The sequence below is a fragment of the Mobula hypostoma genome, chromosome 4 (genome assembly GCF_963921235.1).
Source record: "Mobula hypostoma chromosome 4, sMobHyp1.1, whole genome shotgun sequence".
NCBI classification, from domain to species: Eukaryota; Metazoa; Chordata; class Chondrichthyes; order Myliobatiformes; family Myliobatidae; genus Mobula; species Mobula hypostoma.
This window is the reverse complement of record NC_086100.1, coordinates 83193603-83217725: the sequence shown is the minus strand read 5'-3', so window position 1 is coordinate 83217725 and position 24123 is coordinate 83193603. Positions and strand designations below refer to the sequence as shown.

Sequence of the window (24123 nt, the reverse complement as noted above, 5' to 3'; positions counted from 1 at the left end):
GCGTGCCACTTCCCTGCAGAGCTACGCGGCGGGGTGGGGGGGCAAATGCCTGTGCTGGGGGGAGGTCATGGGCACATTGAACTGCCAAAAATCAAGAATATTTCATGGAACCATTTAAATTCCTTTTGGAAACATGAGGCATCTAGCAGCAATGCATTGGACAGGATAACAGTCAGTCTCTCTTTCTCTCAGAAACACACACACACACACACACACCTTTGTCTGCTGAGCAGACTAGGCTTGAATCTGGAGACATTATGTGACATCAAGAAAAGGGCCAGCCCTAAGTTGTGCCCAAGGACTGATTGGGGTCTGGGAGTTTAGTTTCAGTCATGTGATCTGGTGAAAGTAAACACCAATCACAAAACTTAAAACATGGTCTTCTTGCCAAATGCAACTGGTCTCCATCATCGTGAACTAAAGCAAAGCTCAACATTGCTTTGGTATGTCGCCTTAACGGGCCGTGAATGCGCAAGTATATATTAGGCAAATTATATCAATGCACAGCAACACTGGACCCAGATGCCTGACTTAAAAACACTGGAGCTGTTTATGTTAAATGTCGAGATTTCACACAACACAATTGCTTAACACATTTCTATGCAAAGAATTTCGAGCCCTCAGCTGTTACGATTGCAATTTTTGAGATTAAGTACAAGTTGCAAATTGGCAAATGTTTAAAAATACACACAACCCCAGGCATGCAATGGACAGAGGAACAGACAGCACATAGGGCACATGCAAACATGTAGTCACAGAGTGTTGCTGAGCACTTCTACACTGCACTGCACATGGAAAATAGGCAGTAACACAACGAAAAAACTTTGGGTCATTGTGAGTGCTCTTACTTTCTAAGCAGCTGGAGTGGAACTCAATGAAGAACTTGGTCTTAGATTTTGTTTTCAGAGTGGCTTCACAGTGGAGGAAATTGATTGTGCCCGCTGAGTCAGCATTGTTGGGATCTGAGAAGCAATGTGACAAGTTAGTGTGGTATCAATTATTAACATCACTCAGTCACTCCAACTCGACTATCGTTGCTCTGTGATTGGACTTTTCTAAACGGACAGATGCAGAGCATTAATGGAAGCCTGTTTCTCTCTCCCTCTCACCACTCCCCTCCATCAGCCCACTCTCTGCTGTCTGTCCCCACACCCTGTGATGACTCATCTATCTTCTGTAATTACCTCCTCGAAGGTGGGTGGGCAGTTTTAACAACCTGTTGTAGTGTCTTCCTGTCTGCCACAGTGCAATTTCCGTACCATGCAGTGATGAGCATTTTAGGATGCTCTATACTGTGTTTCTGTGGCAGGACATGGTGTGCACAGTACAGCTCTCTTCAGTTTTCTCAGAAAAAGGCACTGGGAAGCTTTTCTGACTGTGTAGAATGTATTCAGGGACCATGAGAGATTGTGTGTGATGTGTACTCCTGAGAGTTTGAAAACGCTTGCAGTTTCCACTGCTGTGTCACCGATGTAAGGAGGGGTGTGAGTGGTACGAGTTCTACTGAAGTCGATAACCATCTCCTTTGTCTTGTTGACATTGAGGAAGAGGTTATTTGCCCAGCACCAGACCTTGAGCTCTTCTACCTCCTCTCTGTAGGCCGTCTCATTGTTGTTGGTGATGAGCCCCACCACCATCGTGTCATCGGTGAACCTGACAATGTGATTGCTCGGGTGTTTGGCCGTGTGGTCAATGTGTGAGCAGAGTGTACAGCAATGAGCTCAGCACACAGCCCTCGGTGGACAACCATGTTGAGGATGACGGGGAGGGAGGAGCATCTGTGCACCCTGACTATCTGAGGTCTAGTGGTTCGGAAGTCCAACACAGGGGTATACTTAGACCACAGAGTAGCAGTTTGCTCATGAAGCTCTGTGACACAGTGGTGCTGAACGCAGAACTGAAATGCAGAAACAACAGTCCGACAAAAGTGTCCTTGTTTTCTAGGCATGCCAGAGCCAGGTGTATGACAGATGCTGTGCCATCTGTCGTCGAGTGGTTCAGTTGGTAAACATATTGGTGAGTGCCCAGTGCAGTAGGAATGGGGTTTTTGATTTGTGTCATTACCAGCCATTCAAAGCACCTCATGATGATTGGATTCTGTGCCGCTGGGCAGTAGTCATTTATTTCTGAGGGTGTAGAGTTCTTTGGTACAGGGATGATGGTGGCCGATTTGAAACAGCAGCCTGGATGAGTGAAGCGTTGAAGGAGTCAGTGAGCTGGTGTGCATACTCCGGGTCCCTGGCCTGGGATGTTGTCTGGCCCAGCCGCCTTGTGGGGGTCGACTCTATACAGAGTCCTTCTTGCATTTACAGCAATTACAGACAGTGGCTGCTCACCTGAGGGGGGGGGGTGGCTTTCGTAGCTGGCATTATGTTGTATGCCTCAAAGTGTGCACAAAAGTTGTCTAGAGTGTCAGGAAGCGAGGCGTCACAGGTACAGTCTATGCCGTTTATTCTTGCATAGTCCTTGATGTCCAGCCACATACAGTCGGGATCATTATTGGACAGGTGTTCCTGAAATTTCTGTGCATAGGCAGTCTTTTCTCTCTTGCTGCCCAAGATGGGCTTTCCCCTGGCTGATCTGAGAGATGCTCTGTCTTCAGACTCTGTGTTCTGGGTCTTTAGCAGGGAGTTCACCTCTGCGTTCAGCCAGGGTTTCTGCTTGGGCTGTGAGATGATTGTTCTTGAGGTGTCGATGTCGTCTACGCACTTACTGAGGCAGCCGGTGACAGCTGGGGCACATTCCGAGGTCTGCATCTGCTCTGGTTGTGGTGGCCTCCTTGAACACCTGCCATCTGGTTCGTTCAGAACAGTCCTGAAGCATAGAGATTGCCTCATTAGGCCACACAGTGATGGTCCTCTTGACTGGTTTCTCCATTTTCAGCAGCGGTTGGTATGCGGGGATAACATTACGGAGGTGTGGTCAGAGAGACTACAATGAGGGCGTAGGCTTCGTAATACCATGTCCGTATGTATAAACATGGTCCAGTCTGTTTGCTCCCCTGGCGGCCATGGTAACATGTTGGTGGGACGTATCCTTCAGGTTAACGTGACTGAAGTCTCCTGCGATTATGAAGGGGCTTGTTTTATAGAGACCTCATGATACTGTAAAGCTCTCCCAATGCGAACTTGGCGTTCATGCACAGTGGGTGCAGACAGCGGCGATGAACACAACAGCAAACTCCCTGAGCAGGTCATTGTAAGATGTTCAATTCAACATTCAAGATTGTTTAATGTTATTTACTGTACACAAGTGTTAAAGGAGAATTAATAATCGTTACTCCAGATCTGATACCACAGAATGAAAAACAAACACAATAATAATTTTTAAAAAACAATAAATATAAATACACAAAATAGCTTATATACATAAATTGATTGTATATTCATAAAGTGATGCTGGGCTGTACATAAGGTGGCTGACAGGAAATATTAAAGTAATGGTGGAGTTGGTGGGTGGAGGTGTTGATATCAGTCTTACTGCTTGGGGAAAGTGCAGTAACTGGTTTTGACTCTGGGGGGGGCCTGACAGGAATGCTACATAGTCTCCTCCCTGACGGGAGTGGAACAAACAATCCATGAGCAGCATACATCAAAGTTGCTGGTGAACGCAGCAGGCCAAGCAGCATCTATAGGAAGAGGCGCAGTCGACGTTTCAGGCCGAGACCCTTCGTCAGGACTAACTGAAGGAAGAGTGAGTAAGGGATTTGAAAGCTGGAGGGGGAGGGGGAGATGCAAAATGATAGGAGAAGACAGGAGGGGGAGGGATAGAGCCGAGAGCTGGACAGGTGATAGGCAAAAGGGGATACGAGAGGATCATGGGACAGGAGGCCAAGGGAGAAAGACGGGGGGGGGGGTGACCCAGAGGATGGGCAAGAGGTATATTCAGAGGGACAGAGGGAGAAAAAGGAGAGTGAGAGAAAGAATGTGTGCATAAAAATGAGTAACAGCTGGGGTACGAGGGGGAGGTGGGGCCTAGCGGAAGTTAGAGAAGTCAATGTTCATGCCATCAGGTTGGAGGCTACCCAGACGGAATATAAGGTGTTGTTCCTCCAACCTGAGTGTGGCTTCATCTTTACAGTAGAGGAGGCCGTGGATAGACATGTCAGAATGGGAATGGGATGTGGAATTAAAATGTGTGGCCACTGGGAGATCCTGCTTTCTCTGGCGGACAGAGCGTAGATGTTCAGCAAAGCGGTCTCCCAGTCTGCGTCGGGTCTCACCAATACATAAAAGGCCACATCGGGAGCACCGGACGCAGTATATCACCCCAGTCGACTCACAGGTGAAGTGATGCCTCACCTGGAAGGACTGTTTGGGGCCCTGAATGGTGGTAAGGGAGGAAGTGTAAGGGCATGTGTAGCACTTGTTCCGCTTACACGGATAAGTGCCAGGAAGGAGATCAGTGGGGAGGGATGGGGGGGACGAATGGACAAGGGAGTTGTGTAGGGAGCGATCCCTGCGGAATGCAGAGGGGGGGGGGAGGGAAAGATGTGCTTAGTGGTGGGATCCCGTTGGAGGTGGCGGAAGTTACGGAGAATAATATGTTGGACCCGGAGGCTGGTGGGGTGGTAGGTGAGGACCAGGGGAACCCTATTCCTAGTGGGGTGGTGGGAGGATGGAGTGAGAGCAGATGTACGTGAAATGGGGGAGATGCGTTTAAGAGCAGAGTTGATAGTGGAGATTTTTATGCACACATTCTTTCTCTCACTCTCCTTTTTCTCCCTCTGTCCCTCTGAATATACCTCTTGCCCATCCTCTGGGTCACCCCCCCCCGTCTTTCTTCCCGGACCTCCTGTCCCATGATCCTCTCGTATCCCCTTTTGCCTATCACCTGTCCAGCTCTCGGCTCTATCCCTCCCCCTCCTGTCTTCTCCTATCATTTTGCATCTCCCCCTCCCCCTCCAGCTTTCAAATCCCTTACTCACTCTTCCTTCAGTTAGTCCTGACGAAGGGTCTCGGCCTGAAACGTCGACTGCGCCTCTTCCTATAGATGCTGCTTGGCCTGCTGCGTTCACCAGCAACTTTGATGTATGTTGCTTGAATTTCCAGCATCTGCAGAATTCCTGTTGTTTGCGTTTAAATCCATGAGCAGAGTGGGTGGGATCCGTCATGAGGCTACTGGCCCTTTCCCGGCTCCTTTTGATATCGATGTCCTTGATGGCAGATAGGCCGGTGCTGGTGATGCGTTGTCAGGGTGCTCTCTTCTGCGCATCTGTAGAATGACGCGGGCATAGATGTGCATTGTCCAGCTCTCTTCAGGCTCCTCAGAAAGTAGAGCCATTGATGAGCTTTACTGACTGTGTAGGATGTGTTCTGGGACTGTGAGAGGTTGTGTGAGATGTTTACTCCCAGTAATCTGAAACTGCTGACAGTTTCCACTGCTGTGGCACCACTGTAAAGAGGGGTGTGAGTGGTGTGAGTTCTCCTGAAGTCGATAATCATCTCCTTTGTCTTGTTGACATTGAGGAAGAGGTTATTTGCCCAGCACCAGATCTTGAGCTCTTCTACCTCCTCTCTGTAGGCCGTCTCATTGTTGTTGGTGATGAGCCCCACCGTCGTGTGATCGGTGAACCTGACAATGTGATTGCTCGGGTGTTTGGCCGTGTGGTCAATGTGTGAGCAGAGTGTACAGCAATGAGCTCAGCACACAGCCCTCGGTGGACAACCATGTTGAGGATGATGCGAAGGGAAGAACGATTGTGCAACCTGGCTATCTGAGGTCTGTTAAGTTAGGATATCCAACACCCAGTTGCAGAGAGACTTATTTAGACTGAGGAGTGGAGTTTGGTCACCAAGGTCTGCGGGACAGTAGTGTTGAATGCTGAACTGGAATCCAGAAACAGCATTCTGACATACAGTAAGCGTCCTTGTTTCGAGGTGTGTCAGGGCCAGATGCATGACAGATGTTATGGTATCTGTTGTAGGGCGGTTCTGTCTAAGCATATTGGTGTGTGTCCAGTGGCAGGAACAGAGGTTTTGATATGTGGTGTTATCAGCCGTTCAAAGCACTTCATGACGATTGGCATCGGTGCCACTGGGCAGTAATTGTTCCGTTCTGAGGGCAGAGAGTTCTTTAGTACAGGGATAATGGTCACTGATTTGTAGCTATTGCCCCAGAACACAAGCTTGTGTACAGACCTTTGTTAATGTACACACATATACCACTTCCTTGCATTTCCCCAAAAGGGAATCTCTGTCTTTGTGGAACAGTATCTGCCCAAATTGAAATGCCGAGTCAGACATTGTTCAGCCATGTTTCGGTGAAAACCAGAATGCAGCAGTTTCTCATCTCTGTTCATTCATTCTCAGTCTCAGTGTCAGTTTTATTTTCTAGCTGGCAGACATTGGGCAGGAAAAGTGATGGTACTGACAGCCACACATATCAACTATTAAGTTTCCTCACAAGGTTGATTTAAGCCTTGTTTATCTCGGCTTCTTCCTATACTTGGAAGAGTTTCTTTCCCCAACCACCCTCAGATCTACAAGACACAGAAGTGGAATTAGGCCATTTGGCCCATCAAATCTGATTCACCATTCAATCATGGCTGATTTATTTTCCCTCTCAACCCTAGTCTCCTGCCTTCTCCCTGTAACCTCTACTGCCCTTACCCATCAAGATCCTATCACCCTCTGCTTTAAGTATACCCAATCCTGCTCAGATCCTGCCCGTAGCCTCTGCTGACAAGTTCCCTCATTGAATACAAGTCGGGGTGTAGATCAGACTGCAATCAGGATGATAAGCAACATTCAAGACCACCGTAGCCTCGGCCAGTACATGGTTAGCATAACATTAAGCACAATAATGGCAGGATTAGACCATTCTCTAACTTACTCAACAAGTTCCTGTGGGAAAAGGTCTGGTAAATATTGCTGAGATCTTCTACAACACCAATATGTTCCTGAACTATTTCAATAGTTTGATTCATTTAAAATCCTGAAATCTATCTGTTGATAACTGATCCTCCAGGACTGTCTATTCACCACCCTCTGAAGGTCTCTGTGCCAGTTATTTTGTTCCACATTAGGTAGGTGCCCCAGTCATGTTGAACTTTGGTGCTGAACATACTACGGCGGCCCTTAAAGGAGAACTGAGTTACCTTGGCAGCTACTAACCAGTTTTAGAAACGAACTGCGTTGACACGCCCACCTCATAAGTTGCAAACACTGGTGAATGGTCGCTGGTGACTATATCCGTGGTGCACCCTGTGATTGAGAACCAACAGTTTACCAATATGTACACATATTAAAATAACAGCAGGACCTGAGGCCCTATGAACTCCCGGTAAATTCTGTGCAAACCATTGTTGTACAATTGAACATCAATTTAACCTAGAGTAGAATGAAACTGCACCCATTTCTAAGTCTATCAGTGCCTGGGAGAAAAATTGACCTCTGATTTTCCAGCAAGATTGTCACTGAATCAATCTATTGCATTCATTAAAAACACAGTCACGATGCACCCAATCATCAACATCTCCCCCCACAGTCGAAGACATCTATCAGAGGATATATCTCAGCAAGGTGATACCCATCATTAAGGACACCCACCATTTCGACCACACTTTCTTCTCGCTGATGCTATCAGGTAGGAGCTACAGCAGCCTAAAGACTCGCCTCAAGATTCAACAACAGTTTCTTCCACCACCATCAGGTCTTGAATTAACCTGAATATCCCTAATTCTACATCAGACAATATTTCCCTCAACCTGCATTAATGTTATTCTGTCAACTTTTGTTTATATTGTTGTGTAAGTTAGGTATAATTTATGTAACTTATGTTTTTAATGTACTGGCTGCAAAAAGCTAATTTTCCTGGTATTTATACCACCGACAATGAACTTCAACTCCTCGTGAGGATCCTTTGGTTCTTATCGTTTCATAACCCACTGCCGGGTTCACTCCTTGTTTTTGATGGCTAGATTTCTGGCAATAGAAGAGAGATGTCATGTACGTAGGTCATGCTATTTTGTGTGCAAGTGACCCCATAGAATATTGGAGGAGCTACCATGAATCCACTTAGAGCATCACCACCTAATGCTGATAGTTCAATGGTAATTGGTTACTATCACATTAAAACCTAAGAAGGTACAAGTAGCTTGTTGGGATGCAGGTCATAGAGAAGTACAGCACAGAAACAGGCCCTTCGGCCCATCCAGTCCATGCCAAGCCTTTTAAACAGCTTACTCCCATCGACCTGGACCTTAGCTATTCATACCCCAGCCTTCCATGTACCCATCCAGACTTCTCTTAAATGTTCAAATTGAGCTTGCATGCACCACTTCTGCTGGCAGCTTGATCCACACTCTCACGAACCTCTGAGGGAAGAAGGCTCCCTTCACATTCCCCCTTATATTTATCACCTCTCACTCTGAACCCTGACCTCCAGTTGTAGTTGTAGTCCCACCCAACCTCAGTGGAAAACTCCTGCTTGATTTTACCCTATCTATACCACCCACAATTTCGTATGCCTATCAAATCTCCTCTCAATCTAGAATCCTAACCTATTCAATCTTTCCTTCTAACTCAAGTCCTCTAGACCTGGCAATATCCTTGCAAATTTTATCTGCACTCTTTCAACCTGATAGATATCTCTCCTGTAGGCAGGTGACCACAATGCTCCAAATTAGACCTCACCAACACCTTATACAACTTCAACATAACATCCTATGTCCTTTACTCAGTACATTGATCTATAAGGGTCAATGTGCCAAAAGCTTTCTTTATAACCCTATCAATTTGTGACACCAGTTTCAATGAATTATGGACCTGTACTCCCAGATCCCTTTGATCTACCACACCCCTCAGTGCTCTACCGTTCACTGTGTAAGACCTACCCTGGCTGGTCCTGCCAAAGTGCAACACCTCACATATGCCTGCATTATATTTCATCTGCCATTTTTCAGCCATTTTTCCAGCTGCTGCAAATCCCACTGTGAGCTTTGATAGTCTTCCTCACTGCCCGCTATGAATTCATGAAAGAATGTAATGTGACAGAGCTACATAAATTCATGCTCTCTCTATGCATATGTAGAATGCAATGACATGACCAATGTGATTTTGTGCATAAACAATTGTGTTTTTGAGCCTGCGTGCAGGTCTTTTCACACTGGAGTTCACAGGCAGGTGTGTGACCAGTCAGGAGACTGGCCCCTCTGCCAGATTTTCTCATTTACTATATCTTATGTGCTCTCTGATCTGCTGCATGAATAAGAGGTTCTTTTAAAGAACGGTGTTAAATGCAAACAGGCACAGGTCAAAAAGAAAGAAACTCCCTTACCATATGATTGACACATAACATGAACTTTGGGATAGCTTTTCCACAGCACACGATCACACCAGGATGGCAAGTTATACTTCAGCTGGGGACAGAGTAGATGGTTACCAAATACCAGGACCAAAAGTCAATGCAATCCCCCAAATCAACTCTTACTCAAACCCAATCTACAAGTGATTTTCTCCCAATACCACAACCTGCTAGGTCTCTCCAAGAGCCTCTGCTGACAGACACTCCCAGGAACTTCCTGCACCGCGCTCTGAAATGATGGGGGATGCAGGTTTGAGGAAGCTGACCGAGGGGAACCATCGACTTGCTGCGTGGAGGCACAAGAAGGGCAGATACTGGAATCTGGTGCAACAAACAATCTGCTGGAGGAAACGACTGGGACGTGCAGCAGCTGTGCGCAGACAGGAACTGTCAGTGTTTCAGGTCGGAAACCCCGAACCAGAGGGGAGACGGCCTGTGTAAAGATGAAGGAGGTGGATCAGACAGAGGCACAAGGAGACTGGAACCTGGGAAAGGATGAAGCATGTCAGACAGATTGAGTTGGGGGGAGGGGAGTGGGAGGAGGTGGAGGTGAGGTGAGGGAAGGAGCTGAGGGGAGGGGAGGAGGGGAGGAGGGGAGGAGGGGAGGAGGGGAGGAGGGGGGAGGGGGGAGGGGGGAGGGCGGAGGAGGGAGAGGGGGAGGAGGGGAGGAGGGGAGGAGGGGAGGAGGGGGAGGGGGGAGGGGGGAGGGGGGAGGGGGGAAGGGGGGAGGGGGGAAGGGGGGAAGGGGGGAGGGGGGAAGGGGGGAAGGGGGAGGGGGGAGGAGGGAGGGGGGAGGGGGGGGGAGGGAGGGGGAGAGGGGGAGGGGGGGAGGGGGGAGGGGGGAGGGGGGAGGGGGGAGGAGGGGAGGAGGGGAGGGGGGGAGGAGGGGAGGGGGAGGAGGGAGGAGGGAGGAGGGAGGAGGGAGGAGGGGAGGAGATGAGAGAGAAGGAGGGAGAGACAGTGGGAGGGGAGGGATAGAAGGGGGAGAGAAGGGAGGAGCGAAAGAAGGAGGGAAGGTATGGGAGAGAAGAGGTCGAGCTGGGAGAAAGAGGCAGATGAATGATAGACAGAAGCAGGCAAAAAAAGAAGATAGGAGACAGATGGACCCAAGTGGGAGACGGAGCAGTACAGGTAGAGACCGGTTAGGAGAGTGAGAAGCAGGAACAGAAAACCGACCACTATTGGAATCTGATATCTAAGGGAAACAGCGAAGGGAAGATAGAAGCTGCTGAGTCTAAAGGAAACTTATCCTGTGACTAGTCCATGCTAAGCCTGTCTTGATAGAGTCTGATGGGGCAGTATAAAGGAAGCATTAACCAAAACCCCATGCCGCACTGTTAACGATGACTCCCCACACGGGGTGGCACAGAAGTACAGTGGTTAACACAACGCTTTACAGTACCAGCGACCCAGGTTCAAGTCCTGCCACTGTCTGTAAGGAGTTTGTACGTTCTCCCTGTGACCGCGTGGGTTTCCTCCAGATGCTCCAGTTTCCTCCCAGAGTCCAAAGACAGACCGGTTGATAGGTTAATTGGTCATTGTATATTGTCCCATGATTAAGCCAGGGTTAAATAGGTGGGTTGCTGGGCAGTGTGGGTCGAACGGCTGGGAGGAGGTGGCTGGATGGCTGGACGGATATTCTAACAAATTCAAAATCAGCACGTGAAAGCAAATTGGAGGAGCTATGTCCCTGATACTCACTCCTGTGGCCTTCTGTTTGATGTAGTTGTACGTGTCTCTGCTGTCACGTTCGTAACGATAGGTTGGAGGGAATGTAATCTCTTCTTCCTCTGCAGTGTGAAAAATACAAGCAATTTACTTCCATCCTCCCCACCATTACCTAATGAAGGAGATAACTTACCAAAGCAATCAAACTTTAATTACAGGCACCCAGCAGCCAGTCTCGAGTCTATCTGATCTAAATTTCCATACTCACCCCAGCAATATTACTATTTCTGTAATGAGCACATAGCAGGAAACTGTTGAGGCCAGTTCATTGGCTATGTTTAAGAGGGAGTTAGATATGGCCCTTGTGGCTACGGGGGTCAGGGGGTATGGAGGGGTTCTGAGTTGGATGATCAGCCATGATCATAATAAATGGCAGTGCAGGCTCGAAGGGCTGAATGGCCTACTCCTGCACCTATTTTCTATGTTTCTATTGCTGAAATGGAATTATGCCTGTAACTACTGATCATTGACAGAAACTCATTGAATCAAACTAAGACTAGTCTCTGATACCTATAATGAACTACCTGAAAATGCTGCCTAATATCTTTACTTCTTGTCTCTATCTAATCTTTTCAGAATCAGATTTAATATCACTGGCATAGAGATCCTGAAATTTGTTGTTTTGTTACAGCAGTACAGTGCAATAAATGACAAAAAAAACTACAACTCATAATGAGAAAAACATATACATATACATAAAATAAAAAATGAATTAAATAAGTAGTGCAAAAACAGAGCAAAAAAAAGTGCAGTGCTGTCCGCAGGTTCATGTCCACTCAGAAATCTAACGGCAGCGGGGAAGAAGCCATTCCTGAACCGGTGTGTGTGTGTCTTCAGCCTCCTGTACCTCCTTGTTGATGGTTACAATGAGAAGGGGCCACGCCATGAGTGATGGATGCCGCCTTTTTGAGACATTGCCTTCAGAGGATGTCCTCTATGCTGGGGAGGCTAGTGCCTATGATGGAGCTGACTGATCTGCAGTTTTTTTCCGATCCTGTGCATTGGCCCCTCCAAACCAGACAGTGATGCAACCAGTCAGAATGCTCCCCATGGTACCCCCGTAGAAACTTGCTGGAGACTTTGGTAAGTCTCTTCAAACTTCTAATGAAATATGGTTGCAGCCGTATCTTCTTTGTAATCAATATGTTGGGCCCAGGTTAGATCTTTGGAGACGTTGACACCCAGGAACTTGAAACTGCCCACCCACCCCTTTCACTGTTGATCCCTCAATGAAGATCGTGTTATTCTAACATTTGTTAATTGTTATAAGTGTTGGATCTGGAGACATTATGATCAAGAATTTCTTCAGAAGTCAAGAACGACACATAAAAACCTCAGGTTATGGCCATTTTGTTATGTGTTCATAGCAAAGAAATAACAATTACCATCTCATTCCACTGTAGGGAGAGAGGAAAAAGTGAGAGAGCAAAGAACCAAAAACATTATAGTCATCTTGTACTTAACTCAAACTAGACAGATAAGAGAAATTCCATTGATAAAGCAAAAAAGTTAAGTTCAGTTCTGACTATTGTTTCCAACAATGCACTTAAGCCCAATAACCCATTGCATGAAGAATTTACCCAAACCCTCATCCTGCTATCGTGTTGCCTGGTCAGTGAGTTAGAGGGCAGTGTTAACATTACTATAACCTTCTGTCATCCTGAATATCTCCAATAGCCTGCTACTTCCCCACACCAAATAATACCATCTTTGTTTCTTAAGCCATTCCTCATACCCAGAGCTCTCTCATACCAGTGAACCTCTGTGTAGGGTTGAGGCTCCTCTGACGAAAGGTTGCCTGACTGTAGACCATGTTCTCAGTGCAGTGTTCAGTCTCCTGCTGCATACTACCGAGCGACAGCATGAAATCTGCCGTAGTTTTACGATGTTGTGTTTACTTTTCCACTATGGGTCACCGCCCACATCCTGCGGCAGTTTCCCAGCGTGCACACAGCCCGAGCCCTTGTACACCATGGAGCCTCTCTCCATCAGAGCCAGGTGGAGGTTGGGCTAAGATGGGGTTATTGGTACTGGGGTAGGCAGAGAGGAACCCAAACAGTGGAGAAGTGGGGACAGTACAACCATGGCAGAGGGAACAGGTGCAGAAAGCACGACTTTGAGGACAGGTTGGGGTAATTGAAGGGAGAGGTCTGGTGGCCCGATTCCTCAAGGTATGGCCGAAAGGGTCGGGGCAGCAGAGCTGGGGAAGTGATTAAGTCGGTAGGAGAAGACGGTTATTTAAGGGCACAACTGGAATTGGGTTGAATAGTAAGAATGGACTGGACTGTGGACTAATCCGGTCAATGTCCAGTGACAGCAACTTACCAAGGGTCTGGTGATAGGGTCTTATTAGTGAAGGTCTGCTAACATGATATGATTGGTTGGGGACTGGTGATGGGGATTAAAAAAGGAGCTATGGGTCAGATACACGCAGATGGGATCAAGGAAATTGTTGAAAGAGTACAGTGGATGCAGGAGATGGGGGATGGGGGTTGAGCGAAAAGGGGGGACAAGATACATTTTGCAGATACGATTAAGGAAAATTCAAACATACTTTATGAATTATATTAAGGGAAAAAAGGGTACTAGGGAGAATACATGACCCTTCAAAGGCCCCCAAACAGTGTGCCATTCAAATAAATTTCTACGTATTGTCTTTATAAGAATGTGGATAGTTGGTTGTACGGGGGTTAAGAAAGTTTAGTGGTCATCGTGTCAGTACTTCCATGGAGGGAGTGGTCAGGCCCATGTCTTTCACCCCTATCCCTCGCAACATGTCCTTACGGAACTGGAGGAAAATCTTCTTGTCATTCTTCTCGATGGTCAGCTGGTCCTTGGCCAACAGTTCTTGGTACTGCTGCTGCTTGATCTTCTCCACAATATTCTCCGCTTCCTGCTCAAAATCGAGGGAGATTTAATTAAAATGGCACCTTGCACTAAGTCCCGGTCGGGAAATTATCAAAGTATGTATACATTATATAACCTTGAGATTGGTCTGCTTGCTGGCAGCCACAGAGCGAAAAAACCAGAAAAACCCAAAAAACATCAAACACCCAGTGCGCAGAGAGGAAGAAAGAAAAGTCGTGCAAACAATAAAAGTAAGCAAATAGCATTCATAACAATAGTCTGACAAAAGACATGAAGTCTCAGCTCATCGCCGAGCTGAGTGAACATTGTGGGACCACATACATGAAGCCAGGCTTCACTGCAGCCAGAGTGGTCACAACCTCAGCTCATCGCCGAGCTGAGTGAACATCGTGGGACCACATACATGAAGCCAGGCTTCACTGCAGCCAGAGTGGTCACAACCTCAGCTCATCGCCGAGCTGATTGAACATCGTGGGACCACATACATGAAGCCAGGCTTCACTGCAGCCAGAGTGGTCACAACCTCAGCTCATCGCCGAGCTGATTGAATGTCGTGGAGCAACGAGCAGAACCAACCCATCCCTCGTGTCCGGTTCTGACACCCTGACTTTTTCCAATCAGGCCTGGTGCTTAAATTGTCCAAATACTGGGTCCTTCCTCACTCTCCAACCTGGATCCCGCCGCCACTATTCGGACCAGCGATTAAATCAATCGGACATCAGGACTTTCCTCGCTCCCACCTCCACTTGCCTTATTCTTCTCCTCCCGTCTCAGCCATGCCTCGCCTTTGCCTCCCCCTGCCTCCGCACGCCTCCCCATTGTTAGCAGTGATCGTTATCTATAAGAAGTTTAATAGTTTTCTTTGTTTTGTAATTTGCAGCCGATAAGTAGTCCTGGGCATCACCACCACCATCTTAAACCAGTTGACATTGAAACAGCCAAGTGGGTCACTAATGACGTTTGTTAAATTCCTTCATTTGCAAAGTTGCCAAAATGCTGCTATCAGGCTTACCTGAGTAATGCCTTTGTTTATACCCGTGTCTGGCTCAGTGCAACATTCCCCAAGATCTGCTGAAAGTTTTTGCAATTGCCGGCATTTACCCTCAACCTGTGATTATTGCCACATTTCCAATATATGCAACATTCTTCTATGCACCGGAGAGAGTGAATGCGTTGGAACAGGTGGCAGGAGAGTGTTCTGGCGGGGTCAGAGGGATCTGGAAGGCTGCTAAAGAACACCTCAGGATGCATTACTGTGCAAGGGAGCCACAGAGACACTCCGAGATTACAGCTTGGCTCAGTTGGATTGAGGTTGCCGGGAGATTGTTGGATGACCAGCAGTGCAGTCCATGAACATCTTCAGTTCAGCAAAGCACATAACGCAGGCAATCTCTCCGTGTGCTCCACGTTAAGGAAAGCTGAACCAGCCTCTTCCATTTGAGTATATCACATGGCTGCATGAAGGTATTTCTTTAATTGAATGAGTATTTAGAAGATGTTGTGTTAGTTTGGATTGGAAACATTGGAGCTGCAGTGTGCAGTGGTTCACACACTGCCCTCTCACACTCTGGGACTGAAAAAGACCAAAAGAAGATCGTAAAACTGCTGAGAGTCCAGAGTGAGGGGGCGGGGAGGAGATGTGAAGTATCTGATAGAGTGAAACAGGGGTTACCATGGGGATAAACAAAATTATCTGGTCAATGAGTGAATGGGAGCCGTTAAAAAATAAGAACATAGGCAAATTAACCCAAGGAAAGAGGAAGCATAGCTGAAAATTGTGTTGGAGATGAATTCTGTCTGTTGAACTACTTGGAAAGAATTTTACACTGCAAAATAGGTGCTAAAGCAAATCCTGTTGAAAAGTCAGAAATCACATTTTTCAACCATACCAAAACACTTAGACATGCCCAATGTTGCTCAACTCCAGCATGAATTAATCTTCAAATTCAGCATCAGGCTTTCTGAAACACGCATGAATGTTTTTGGCCTTCATTTTCATGAAGTACGATTTTAATACATATTGTTAAACTCCATAAAAAGCAACTTTAATATTCTTTAAAACACACATAGATCAAATGCTCTGTTAACCCAAGCCTCTAGTTATCAGAAGATTAAAATGTCCATCACACTTTTCACTTAGATGCATCACACCTTAACAAAAATATTATACCTAATTATTTGCTGGGATAAAATAACAATGTTTTTTTTCCCCAAAGAGACTACAGTGAGAAAACTGTTTCACAAGTATTCACCCTACACAGGCAGCAGAGTGGTTAAATTACTGCTCCAGCAACCCAGTGCCCAAGGCTATCAATCAGAGATCCAGGTAGAAATTTTAAATCTTGATAACATGGATCCACAACAAATAAGGAGAAGATGGCGGCACGACGCAGCTTGCGCGGCCACTCCGGTGAATGATATCTGTAATCTGTCAAGTAGTGTGTCGTGCATAATCCTGATCTGATGGAGACAGACGTGAGAGAATGGAGGAACATCTGGAGAAACTTCTGAAATGCTTTTCTCGCTGCCGCTGTTACTGTGTGATCCAGAATCACCAGAGGGGAAGGCCCTGAGTCCCCGGCTTTGCTTGTTGCTCGGCGGCCGGGACGGGGTCGAAGCGCTTGGCAGCGATGGTGCTCGGTGTCGAAGGGCTGGTCGGAGGCTCGAAGTTTTCGGACAGACTCAGAGTTAGCTATGGTCGGGTGCTTCCAATGCATCGACAGTTGTTGGTGCCCGGAGGTTTATGGCAGACAGAGTTTCTCCCTTCTGCCGCCTGCTATCGGGGGCTATCGGGAGTCGATCGGAACTTTGAGACATTTTTTTACCATTCCCATGGTCTGCTCTTTGTCAAATTATGGTATTGCTTTGCACTGCTGTAACTATATGTTATAATTATGTGGTCTTGTCAGTGTTAGTCTTTGGTTTGTCCTGTTTTTTTGTGATACCACTCTGGAGGAACATTGTATTATTTCTTAATGCATGTATGCATTTCTAAATGAAAGTAAATAAGGACCGAGTCCTCATAATCTAATCTAATAATTAAAAATAATAACCACAAGAAGTAATGGCTTGTCATAAAAGCCCATTTGGTTCACTGATGCCCTTCAGGAGAAGGAAATCTGTCCACCTTTACCTGGTTTTACTTCCTTGTCACTCCAGATCTACCCCATGAAATTGCGTCTTACTGGTTACGCAAGTCATGCAGCTGAAACATTATTGACACGTTCAAACAGAGGAAGAACATCTCCAGACTGAATGACCAGAGGGACTGCAGGGAGGTCTAGAGGGTGCTTCATCATCACCTTCTCAGCATCATTCAGGGATAGGCAAAAAGTACTAGTTTTGGTAGTGAAGAACAGATCACAAAAGGTAAATAGATATCAGAAGGTGTCCATGGTCACAGGAGCTCATTGTGGAATATGCAGTTACTGAAGCTTCTGCAGTAACTTTACTTCTCTCCGCATGCTTCCCTTGGGCAACATTCCAACTACCATCGAAAAGGCAGGTATCTGCTTCAAGGTCCACTCCCCATGGTTCTCAGTTCCTGGGATACACCCCACAATCATTCCAGTGTTTATGTGAGGAGGGAGGGATTCAAATCTCATACAGTGCCACCAAACGTGAATATTCATTATCCTGTCTCACTCTGCCTTCCAAGATAGGGATCTAAGGTAAAATGTCTGTCCCTTCCTTGGTCAAGATACAATTAGTTCATCACATAATTGTAACATCAAAGGAATTTGGGCACCATGGAAGTGTACTGGTTAGTGTCATCCTGTTACAGCCCAGGGCATCGCAGTTCAGAGTTCAGTTCACCACACTCTGTGAGAAACTTCGCAGTAATTTCCCCTTTGCTTCAGTTTCCTCCCACAGTACAAAGACGGACCAGTTAGTTGGTTAATTTTTTTATGTTCCTGTCCGCGCCTCGTGGCACATCGGGTGGCAACCCCGCCACTTCTTTAGCATTTGTCCGTTTTTTTACAAGGCCGAGGTGCTAGCTCTATGCTCCAACTCAGCACGGATAGATAGAGTGCAAGGAGCTGGCTGAATTCAAACCCAGGAACGCTCACCTCAAAGTCCAGCGCAGATGCCACTACGCCACTGGCCAGCATAGTAGGTTAACTGGTCATTGTAAATTGTCCCGTGATTAGACTAGGATTAAACTGGTGGGTTATTGGGCAGTGCAGCTCGGTGGTCCTGACAGACCTGCTCTATGCTGTAACTCTAAAAAAAACTTCCAACTGCTTGAGTTTTAGTAGACTAGACTTGTTTTATCTAAGTATGTCCATTCTGACCCTCTTGTATGGCCAGAGCTGAAGCTGAAAGGGTGTCAGCTGAGGTCTTAGCTCTGCCAGGCTGCACCAACTAAACAAGGGTGTTTACCTGCTCCTTCAGACCATTGAGTGATCTCACTGAGAATAACGAAAAGCAGGGAGGGACAGGCAGGGGCAGGTCTTTCCACCAGCCAGAGCAGTTACAAAGAAAGAGATGTAGGAGGCCAGCCAGTTAGAAGAAATGAAGAGACATTCCTTTATTCTGAAGGTTGAGGATTTTTGTAGTTCTCTTCCTCAGGGTTCTGAATGCTCTGTCACCAAAGGGCTTGAGATACAGCAGGATGCCGTCACCAAACAAGAAACAGTCCACTCTGACGCACTTCAAATCATACTCGGGGATTTTGGTCGAGTTTGGTTGAAGAAACTCCTGCCCAATTACCATCAGCATGTAACCTGCAACACCAGGGGTCCCAACACTGCTGAAGTAAGACAAGGAATATCTGCCATTCCACACCCAGATCGCATTTCAGGAAATCTGATCATGTGGCTGTCCTTGTCCCGCCTGCATACAGACAGAGGCTAATGAACAATGCTCCAGAGATTAGAACAAAGAGGTGGTTGCAGGAGACAGAGCAGTGGCTGCAGGATTGCTTCAAGTCAGTGGACTGGGCCATGTTCAAGGACTCATCTGAGAATCTGAGTTAATACACCACAGTTGTCACGGGCTTTATAAAGAGAGTCGCAGATGAGTGTGACCCCACAACATCATTCAGTCTTCCCCAACCAGAATCCCTGGATGAACCATGAGATCTGCAAACTGACGAGGGCCACTTCAGAAGCATTCAAGGCTGGCAACCAAGGAAGTTTCAAGAGGTCCAGGTACGATCTCCGGAAAGCCATCTCACAGGCAAAGTGGCAATTCATGACTAAGCTTGCAACTATCAAGGATTCTCAGCAGCTGTGTCAGGGATTGAATGCTATCTCCTTCCACAAAGCGAGATCAACTCACATAGGTGACACCAGGGCTGTGCTTCCGGATGAGCTCAATACCTCTGTGCTTGCATTGACTGTTAAAACATGGTGAAACCATCACGAACTCCCAGAGCCCCTGATGACCCTGTGATTTCAGTCTCTGAGGCAAACATGCCAGCATCCTTCAGGAGAGTGAACCCATGGAAAGCATCCGACCCAGATGGGGTACCAGGCCGAGTACTAAAGACCTGTGCTGATCAACCGGCTGGATTGTTCACTGACATCTTTAACCTCTTGCTACAGCAGTCTAAGGTAGCCACCTGCTTCACACAGGCCTCAACTGTACCGGTGCCTGAGAAGAATATAGGAACAGGTCAAAAGCTTTATGTTCCTCGGGGTCAATATCACAAATGACCTGACTTGGTCTAACCAAGCAGAGTTCACTGCCAAGAAGGCCCACCAGCGCTTTTACTTCCTGAGAAAGCTAAATAAATTTGGCCTGTCCCTTAAAACCCTCACTAATTTTTATAGATGCACCGTAGAAAGCATTCTTCTAGGGTGCATCACAACCTGGTATGGAAGTTGTCCTGTCCAAGCTGAGAAGAAGCTGCAGAAGATCGTGAACACAGCGCAGCACATCACACAAATCAATCTTCCGTCCTTGGACTCACTTTACACCGCACGCTGTCGGTGCAGTGCTGCCAGGATAATCAAGGACATAACCCACCCAGCTAACACACTTTTCGTCCCTCTTCCCTCCGGGAGAAGGCTCAGGAGCTTGAAGACTCGTACGGCCAGATTTGGGAACAGCTTCTTTCCAACAGTGATAAGACTGCTGAACGGATCCTGACCCGGATCTGGGCTGTACCCTCCAATATCCGGACCTGCCTCTCGGTTTTTTTTTTGCACTACCTTACTTTCCCTTTTCTATTTTCTAGTTATGATTTATAATTTAAATTTTTAATATTTACTATTGATTTGTACTCCAAGAAGCGCGAAGCGCAGAATCAAATATCGCTATGATGATTGTACGCTTTAATATCAATTGTTTGGCGACAATAAAGTATAAAAGTATAACCTGCCTCAATGACTGTCATCCAGTAGCACTTACATCCACTGTGATGAAGTGCTTACAGAGGTCGGTGACTTGGATCTGCTCTAATTTACCTAATCGCACAACAGGTTAGTTGTTAACCTGCAATTTCTTTGGCTCCTCACTCAACCCTGGAACATCTGGACAGCAAAGATGTATACATCGTGATGCTCTTTATTGACTACAGCTCAGCATTCAATACCGTCATCCCCTCAGAACTAATCAATAAGTTTCAAGACCTTGGCCACAATACCTCCTTGTGCAATTGGATCCTCAATTCCCTCACTTGCAGATGCCTCCTCTACAATCCCCATCATCATAGGTGCACAGTCCTCCTGATCTACTTGCTTCATACTTACGACTGCGTGGCTAAGCACAGGTCCATATTTAAGGAGACAAATCAGCATACAGGAGGGAGATTGAACATCTGGCCGAGTGAGGCCACAACAGCCTCTCACTCAGTGTCGGCAAGACCAAAGAGATGATTATTGACTTCAGAAGGAGATGACCAGAGGCCCATGAGCCAGTCCTCATCAGGGGATCAGAGGTGGAGAGGGTCAGCAACTTTAAATTCCTTAGTGTTACTATCTCAGAGAACCTGTCCTTCGCCCAGCACGCAAATATAATTATGAAGGAAGCACAGCAGCAGCTCTACTTCCTTAGAAATTTGTGAAGATTCAGCATGACATCTAGAACGTTGACAAATGTCTATAGATGTGTGGTGGAGAGTATATCTATTGGCTGCATCATGGCCTGGTATGGAAACACCAACACCCTTGAACAGAAAAGCCTACGAAAAGTAGTGGTTACAGCGCATTACCTCACGGATAAAGCCCTCCGCACCACTGAGCACATCAACACAGAGCATTGTTGCAGGAAAGCAGCATCCATCATCAGGGGCCCCCACCACCCAGATCATGCCCTCTTCTCAGGAGCAGAAGGTACAGGAGCCTCAGGATTCACACCACCATGTTCAGGAAGAGTTATTACAAGGAAATGAATCTGAGCTGTATACAGTGACATATATGTAACTTTGATAATACATTTACTTGATTATATTCAAAGTACAAAATCAACAGTTTGGACATCAGGGAAAGAGAGGACGTGGGTTTGAGGGCAGGAAAGTGACAGGACGTCAGATCAGTTGTAATCTCAATGAATGTTGGTGCAGACCAGCTAACGGGTTGTCAGGGTCTTGAGGCTCTTACGGACTATAGCTGCTTCTGCTTCTGACGTAAATATGCAGCACCTTCATGAAATGGTATTTACAATCTGATTAAGTCACAGGCAATCATTCAACAATTAACTATTTTGCATGGATTAAGCTATGATATTGCTTCACAGTCCAAACAATACCACGATCTGAACAAACACTAAATAAACAAGGATGGGGCATGGGGAATGCCAACAGAGACTCTGGACCATTGCTTCACCTGCTAACTTGGCTTGTTAGCATCTCTGGAAGTCACGTGAATGTTGATGAATCCAAAGAATATACCATTTGGCATTGGACACAAGGGGGCTTACAGGGAGTACACGAGTACTGACAAAACCAACAGTCCACACCAGAAGACACTGCGTACATTAACGCAATAGTCAGCTACCAGCTGTTCTGATAAATTTTTGAGGCTGTACGAGGCTTACTTGTCGCCACTTAGCTTTTAGGTGTGATCCCAACACTGGACAAAAATTTAGTCAAACAAACAAAAAGCCCCTGCCTCCTCAAAAGCAGCTGAGCAGGACAAGAAAAATCAATCAGTATGACTGCTGTGAAATTACAGGCAATGCAAAGCAAGGCAGTGACGATCCTCTCAGATCTGTTACCTCACCTGTGCTGGGAGCTCCACTCTGTAGTTCAAGTCTCCAAGCCAGAAGAGATGTGTGAACCGATTAGTAATGTCAAATGGACTCAGGTTTTTGTCTCCAAGGTTAACGAAGCGCAGGATGTTAATGTAGTTTTGGTTTCGTCTATCAAAGGAGAAAAGTAGAACAAGCCATTAAAGAACAGTCTTTTCACTTTCATGCTGCAGTTGTGAACTGTGGAAACATGCCCTATCATACCAATCACAAGAGCTTTCAATTAGTACCCTCCCCTTGAACTTTCTAATCTCCACAAACTTCACACGTTTCCGATTGACTTTTGAAGATTACTATCAAATATGCTTCTCTGCTGTTTCAGGACATGCATTCTTCTTCACGCTAAGTCACTGTCTGAAAATGTCTCTGCCCACTCGCTTCCACTCAGTTTCCCCATTCCAACTGGCCGCTTCCAAGCTGAGGTTACTTGTCAGCAGATCAGAGAGCCAGTGTAGAATTTCCCAGATGTGCTCAGCTTACCACCACTCCAGATGATGGGTTTATTCATTAAGGCAGCAGACGGCAGCTTCAAACACAAAACAGGCAAACAAAATGAATGAACCCTGCACACAGGATAGATTGTATCGAGAAATCTTGGGCAGACTCCAGTTGCAGGACATGGGCACTTATAAAAGAGAAGGCTGTATTAAATTGAGACCTTCACAGATACAAGACATCCCAAGTGCTCTACAACAAAAGAGGCAGCTTTGAAGCATAGTCGCTGTTGCAGTGCAGAAAGGACAGCAAGTAATTTTCTGCACAGACTGGTTCCAACAATATTGAAGGATTCCAGCAAAAACAAAAGCTTTCTGTGTGGAATGATGTTGGAGGCACAAATACATATCCCAAAATGCAGGCAAGCACAAGGCTGCTTCTTGCAGTTCTCTCGATGTGGAACTTCCATAAAATCTCCAAGGAGTGCTTTGCAGGAGCATCCACCTCACTAACTTACAGGCAACCAAAAACCAAGCACCCAACGATTGACTGCTCTACAGGGATCGGAGAAAGATACTGCTTTGTTGACCAACGGTCAGTGCCATCCTAATAAGTTTCAAAGAGGGACAGAATGCCAATGGTGCCACAGGTTGAAACCCCACCGCTGTGGCTTCACTCTTACCTTAGCTTCTTCCCACCACCGGAGGTCAGGTGACTGTTGATGAATCCAAAGGATGTACCATTAAACATGAACGACACACCCACTGCCCCTTTATTACCTGGAAAAAAAATAACACAGTAAACCATCAGATTGCCTGCCAATCAAAACAATAACCCTTTACTTCAAGCAGCACACATTCATTGACAAGATATGTATCATACCTTCTTCTATTTTCAGTAACTAAGTACCTCGTACCCCAATGCCAGTATTCTGAACCCAGATAAAACTACTAGCCACTTGAATATTGCTGTCTATGTGAGGTTTGGATGCCCTCCTTGTGACCACGTGGGTTTCTGCTGGATGTTCCAGCTTCCTCCCATTTCCCATAGGCCTGCTGGTTGGAAGGATTATGAATCACTTGGTCAGTTATAGAACCTAAGGGTAGTAGATAGGAATGTGGGAAAATAGATCACAGGGAAAATTAGTGTGGAACTGACAGTGCTTTGTGAATTCATACGGAAATAAAGTAAAGGCATCCGTTAGTCTTGCGAGACCACGGATCTGCACCTGGAAAGTCTTCACTCTCCAGGGCACAGGCCTGGGCAAAGTTGTATGGAAGACCAGCAGTTGCCCATGCTGCAAGTCTCCCCTCTCCACGACACCAATGTTGTCCAAGGGAAGGGCATTAGGACCCATACAGCTTGGCAACAGTGTTGTCGCAGAGCAATGTGTGGTTAAGTGCCTTGCTCAAGGACACAACACACGTTGCCTCGGCTGGAGCTCAAACTCACGACCTTTTGGTCGCTAGTCCAATGCCTTAACCACTTGGCCACGTGCCACAAATAAGGAAGATACAAAATCAACAAGAGAGCAAGTGGGATCTACAAGTTACCTCGATCTCTTGGCTCTGGAGTTCATTATAGCCTTTT

General features: G+C 46.5%; 1 protein-coding gene across 3 annotated transcripts in view; it reads right to left on the bottom strand.

Moving 5' to 3' along the window:
• Nucleotides 1–24123, bottom strand: part of inpp5d (inositol polyphosphate-5-phosphatase D) — a 140761-nt gene that overhangs the window by 35848 nt on the left and 80790 nt on the right. For all 3 annotated transcript variants that reach the window (XM_063046063.1, XM_063046062.1, XM_063046064.1), the window contains exons 14-20: nucleotides 23216–23312; nucleotides 22071–22209; nucleotides 13819–13927; nucleotides 11008–11096; nucleotides 9280–9361; nucleotides 7116–7205; nucleotides 849–962 (exon numbers count right to left, since the gene is read on the bottom strand). In XM_063046063.1, coding sequence (XP_062902133.1) covers nucleotides 849–962; nucleotides 7116–7205; nucleotides 9280–9361; nucleotides 11008–11096; nucleotides 13819–13927; nucleotides 22071–22209; nucleotides 23216–23312 — 720 coding nt within the window. The remainder of the gene's footprint in view (nucleotides 1–848; nucleotides 963–7115; nucleotides 7206–9279; nucleotides 9362–11007; nucleotides 11097–13818; nucleotides 13928–22070; nucleotides 22210–23215; nucleotides 23313–24123) is intronic.